The sequence below is a fragment of the Lolium rigidum genome, chromosome 1, assembly GCF_022539505.1.
Source record: "Lolium rigidum isolate FL_2022 chromosome 1, APGP_CSIRO_Lrig_0.1, whole genome shotgun sequence".
Taxonomy (NCBI): domain Eukaryota; kingdom Viridiplantae; phylum Streptophyta; class Magnoliopsida; order Poales; family Poaceae; genus Lolium; species Lolium rigidum.
This window is the reverse complement of record NC_061508.1, coordinates 300,435,087-300,440,929: the sequence shown is the minus strand read 5'-3', so window position 1 is coordinate 300,440,929 and position 5,843 is coordinate 300,435,087. Positions and strand designations below refer to the sequence as shown.

General features: G+C 45.4%; 1 protein-coding gene across 1 annotated transcript; it reads left to right on the top strand.

The window, feature by feature from the left end:
• The first annotated feature begins 3,416 nt into the window (after nucleotides 1-3,416).
• On the top strand, nucleotides 3,417-4,620 carry LOC124660717. The gene is made up of 3 exons (XM_047198535.1): nucleotides 3,417-3,503; nucleotides 3,623-3,763; nucleotides 4,072-4,620. Exons 1-3 carry the CDS (start codon nucleotides 3,417-3,419, stop codon nucleotides 4,618-4,620), a joined length of 777 nt encoding a protein of 258 aa, XP_047054491.1.
• Nucleotides 4,621-5,843: the final 1,223 nt, after the last annotated feature.

The following is a 5,843-nucleotide window of genomic DNA, read 5'->3' as shown; positions in this document are numbered from 1 at the left end:
GTCACAGCTATTTTGCAAGCATTTCATTAAAAAAACACCAAGGTGAATACCTTGAGAACACCATCTCAGCTCGTGTTCTCGTTGGACAATCATACCACACCTGTACTGATTGGAATTTGCATCGCCACCACCCTCCTTCTGCTTTTTGCCTGCAGACAATCACCCTCCGAGAAAAGGGGATCAGAGAGGGAAGATCTCAAGCAGGGCAGCGACACGATGGTCACGGAGAGAAGAGCGTCGGCCTTGGAATGGTGAGGAATCTAGTGCAGTGACGTGCGGCCGCCGGAGTGCCTCTCATGGAGCTCATCCACTGGTCGAACTAACTCTGACCTGTTTGTCGCCTGCCAAGAGAGAGAGAGAGATCACCAAAGATGGAGCATCAAGGGGTAGATGGCTACGTCGGCTCCTCCCATTACCGTGTCACCTTGAGAGAGGGAGGAGGAGCCTAGGCCTCCTCCGACCCGCCAGCCGCCTTGGGAGGAGAGAATGGCGTTGAGGTCCTCCACCTGTGCCGCCAGCCGCGTTGGTGCTTGCCCCAGTAGGCACCACTGGCCAAGGAGAGAGAGCTAGGGTGCCGGGCTGGGCTAAGGAGACGGAGGGTGGAGCGGCGCTGGGTAGCCTCTCGTCGGAACCCCTCTCGTCTACTTGTGTCGGCGGCCGGTGAGGAAGAGGGAAGCCGGAGCACGGGTGGCCAGTGCTCGTCCCCTGCAGTAGTTTTTTTTTTTGGGCACGGGTAGGTATGCAGGGATTTGAGAATTACGGAGTATAAGATAGATTCTCCAGAAATTTCTATATAGACGTGGAAGGAGGGCCCAGCCCCAAACGTGTCACGGCACCAAACAACCCACCGCTCAAAACGGCAGGAACATAATTACCGGAAGCCATCCCCAGAATACGTGCAGGAACCGGTTACCGGTAACTCATGAAGTCAAAAAAAAAATTATAATAGATCTGATTGACTGAAGCAGTGGGCGGAAAGAAAAAAAATAACCCACGCGCCACACCACGGTTGGAGTAGCGTAAGGATAAATAGCCTATCTACAGTACCAGAATCAATCAGGAAACGCTAAACAGTTTACCTTTTATATAGTGTATAATTACGAGCGTAAGGCGTAATGTGCAGCAATGCACTATACGCACCGTGATTCAGATTTCAGAACGGAAGTGTTCGTGCCTCCAAAGAATCGAGAACGGTTGTTCATCCAAAAGACATCATGAACGGTGTGCAGGGCACGTAGCCACGTACTGGTATCAGTTATGTTCAGCTAGCGCATGCATGGATAATTGGGTATTTCGTTCCCCACTAGGGCATGTATGTTGGTTTAGATGTCTGATGTCTGTAATACTACTTCATGCCATATATAGACAATGATATAGTACGTTGTCTATTTTTAGCCATGGCTATATGTGAGTATAAATTACAGACATTTTGTGTCTATAGCCTGTCTAGAATTTTACAGACAGCCTCTCTCTCTCCTCATTCTCTTTCATCCACATTATCAAAATCACCTATATCTATCCCTTATAGACAGCTGAATCATCACTATTGTACATGCCCTTATCTGCAGCGATCGAGGTACTAGGTACTGCACAACCCCATCGATTCCATGCATCATGCATGGCACGTCCTTCCCCTTTAATTTTTTCAATACTCAATCTTGTAGTTTTATCTTGTCACCCACCCTTTATGCACAAGCATTGATCCTAGTTCATCTTTTATCTACACCCCCATCTCTTTATTTCTTTATTTTTTCTGAATTCAGTGTTTAATTTAACTTGTCATCAACCCGGCCATATGCGCGAGGTTCTTACCGTCCTTGTCATGTGTAAAATAAATTCTTGATGGTTTATAGGGTGCTGCGAGTATCTCTTTTTGAGAAACAATCCAAACAAGAACTTGTGCGGAATTTCAGGACATCCACTTCGGCGTCGCGTGCGGCTTTAGAAGTAAGCCAAATTTTCTTGTGTCATGAATGTATACTGCAACCGGGGTTGAGAGGCATCGAGAAAAGATAGTGTGGACAAGTTCACAAACGATGTACCCCACTGCGTTCATATAGCTCCACATTTCCATGATCTGGCGGAATGGTCCTTTGAAATAGAAATGCGATTGATAAGAAAAGTTCCACTTGCTTCTTGTCAACTGTTATTGGTTATCGTAGATGGTTAGAAGATCAACAATATTCTTGTAATGATGGGATGCGGCCTGCTCCTCTTGCCACTGCAACGGAGAGCAGAGAATGCTCTACATGGTTGCTAAGCGTATTTAGATGTGCAATAGCTTGCAAATCATCACGGTTATCGTTCTCCATCTCCACACAAAAAGAAACCCACAACAGTTGAATAATAGATATTAGTAAGCTATGTGTATGGTCTGAGACTCTGAGGTCTCACAGTTCTCGAAGACATGCATTTCATTAAACAGCCGAAAATTTGTTTTACAGGCGCCGGTACCTACCGGAGTGACGATAGCAATGACGTCAGCCATGTGCTGACCAATTTTTGTACCAAATTGTGAAACAAATTTGAAACATAATTGAAACATAACTAAAACACTAATATTTTTGTGAAACAAACCGTAGTGACGTCAGCAATGATGTCATCAGTTTCATTTTTTATCAGACTGTTTCACAATGTTTTCCATGTATCACTTTAGTTTCATAAAAATTTCACTTCTGTTTCAATTATTAGTTTTATATTAGACAAGTGTCAAAAGTCTCACCAATCTCAAAGTAGAGAGTGGACGCTGGATTAGACTCCTTTACCTACCGACGCCGGTAAATTCGCCGCTCTCATTAAACAGCCTCGTTGCACCCTACTAATAGTCCCCGCAGTTGAAAGACCCATCATGTCAAGCCATGTCAATCCAACATCTTGCGAGCTCTATGAGAGAGAGAGAGAGAGAGAGAGAGAGAGAGAGATTATGTGGAGAAAAGACGACATTCTAGTGCGGCCCTTCATCTAAAAGTGGAGAAAAACATGGAGGGCATTGGAGGATGTGGTTCCTCCGTTTTTTGACTGGCTGAATACGGGAATAGACGCAGGACTGAGGAGCGCAGAGTCGATCCGGAGAGGCGGAGTGAATTACACAAAACTACCACAATTGCGGCAGTGGTAACGCGTCAGTACCATTCTTGGATTTTTTTTGCTAAAAACTACAACTTCTGTGCTAACACATAACAGATCGCGCAAACAGTCGGGTGAGCGCTGTTTAAGCCTTCTGGGCCCACTGTCAGGACCAACGCACGTTTCGTCTCGTTAGGTCGTGGAACGGAGGTGGTTAAGACGGCTTGGTCGGGTCGGACCGCACCAGACCGCACCAGACCGCACCAGTCGCACCGTCGAGCCACCATCTTCCTCCTCTGTGCCTCTCTCCTCCGCCGCCGCCGGCGCGCCGCCGTGTCCCTGCCGTGGCAATGCCTTCGTGGAGCGACGGAGAAAGCACCGACGACAGCCTCCTCTCGGAGTTCGACCACGGGCACAACATTAGCCCCCGTCCACCGGTATGTATTGTTAGGGTTAGGGTTTGACACGATTTGGGAAATTTTCCGATTGAAGCTCCGATTCAGCTCCGATTCGTCTCTCTGGAGGTTTAATTTTTGCTTTGTTTGCCATGCTTTAGATGCCAGAGAGCATTTTATTGCATGAGTTCACTGGGTATGAGGATTGTGATATGAGATGCAAGCATGACATGCCTATGTATAGGTATGTTTGCTTTGAAGGGGCAAACACTGGTAGGAGATTCCTTGGATGTGGATGTAAGGTAGGTTATTTTCCAAGTTTATTGTATTTTGATAACTAGCAATTTAGTTTGACATTGCTTGTGATATTATATGTTCCCTACTGCATATATAAATAATGTCTGTCTATATATAAATCAATTTAGGTAATGATCATTCATATATAATTATTCCCTACATAAAGAACTTATAGCTGCCTATAATTTGTTTACTGCATATATTATTTGTGTACTGCCTAGTGCATTCAATTAAAATTAATTAGTAGTGCATATATTATGTCATTCAATTGAGCAAGTGCATTGCATTAATATTCATGTGTTGTGTTATCTAGGAGGAGGTCATGTGTGATACAGTTCACTGGGTTGATCATGAGTGGCCATGTACACTGAAGAAATCTCTGGTCAAAATTTGGACTATGTATGAGGAGGAGAGGGACTCAAGGATCCATGGGAATGTGGAGTATGCTACTAAGAATTACCAGCTAGTCCTACAGAAAAAGGAGTTAGAGAAGAAGAACTTGGAGCTACATAAGCAGTTAGGTGACACTCTGGAGTATGTTGCAGAGGCAACCAGCCATGAGCTTGAGGTTGCAAAGAGGCAGGAGGCAGAGCTACAGGTGGCTAGTTTGAAGGAAGAAAAGAAGAAGCTGGAGTTTGAGATGGCAAGGAGGCTGAAGGCAGAAGAAGATGTTGCCACTTTGATGGAAGAGAAGAAGAAGGTGGAGGTTGAGGTTGCAAAGAGGCTACAGGCAGAAGGAATAATTGCCAGTTTAAAGGAAGAAAAGAGACAGCTGGAGTACTATGTGGCAGATCTTCTCAAGGCCCACCATGCACACAAGGAAAAGATGAAGAAAATAGCTGAGATCTGTAGTCTTGAATGAATGTTGGCCTTGTAATAATTTAGTAGTTTGATGTATCCTGTTGAACTATGTGATGTGTTGGTGAACCAGTTTGTGTTGGATCAGTCTATGTCTATTTGTTGAACCAGTTAATGTTGTTGAATCATTAGTTGTTGAACCAGTTGTTGAACCAGTTGTTGAATCATTAGCTGTTGAATCATTAATGCTGCGATGCTAAGTTATATGCTGTTGTGTGGTGTGTATGACAGGAATTGTTGTGTGTGTATGACAACAATTGTTGTGTGTTGTGAGCACGGCGGCGCCGCCAGTATATGGTCACCGGCGGCAGTATCAGCACGGCGGCGCCGCCAGTTTATGGTCACACAAAGTTGCAGCACAGGAGCAACAAATTGAGCATAGTATTAACAGCAACAGCACCAGGAAATTCAGTTAACTCTTGCACACGACTATTAACAGCAAAAGCACCAGGAAATTCACCAAAAGAACCAGCTTGTTGATAGAGCAGCTAGTACTGCTTTTGTTCATCATTCACAAGCAATAGTCAGAGCACATAAACTAGTGGAGTAGTCCAACTAGTAGTGCAACAGGCAAGGCACCAAAAGCACCGACAAATCCTGGATTACATCACATCTACCCACAGTTAAATCATCTACTACAACACTTCAATTAGTAGAACCACCTTCTTCACCATCCGGATCATACCCACAGTTGAAGTATCCCCAGGTTCTTGTTCTTTTGTAAGCTGGCCCAGGTCCTTGTCCTTCTGGTGCAGCTGGTCTTGGTGCAATGAATTGGCTTCTTGGCACAAAGGTGGAGCTTGCAGTAGGTCTTGGAGCAGCAACTCTTGGAGCAGCAACCCTTGGAGCAGGAGCTCTTGCAGCTGGAGCAGTTGGAGCAGGAGCTCTTGCAGCTGGAGCAGGAGCTCTTGCAGCTGGAGAAGGAGCAGTTGGAGCAGGAGCTCTTGCAGCAGCTGCTGTTGGAGCAGAGTCTTGTTGGAGCGAGTGCTTGTTGCGGCAGGAGGTTGAGCTGCGGAAGAACCAGGCTTCATCACCTTCACTTGGCTGCTGCACACAACAACGGATATGTCATAGCAATGCAAAAGATAAACATGAGTAACAGTTCTAATCAATAAATGGTCCATAGTACTAACCACATGCTTGTTCTTCCTCATAAGCAAGTCTGGCCTCAACTGTTGGAGACAGCTTGTGTACTTGTGACCCTGCAGCTTGCAGTTAGAACAAGTA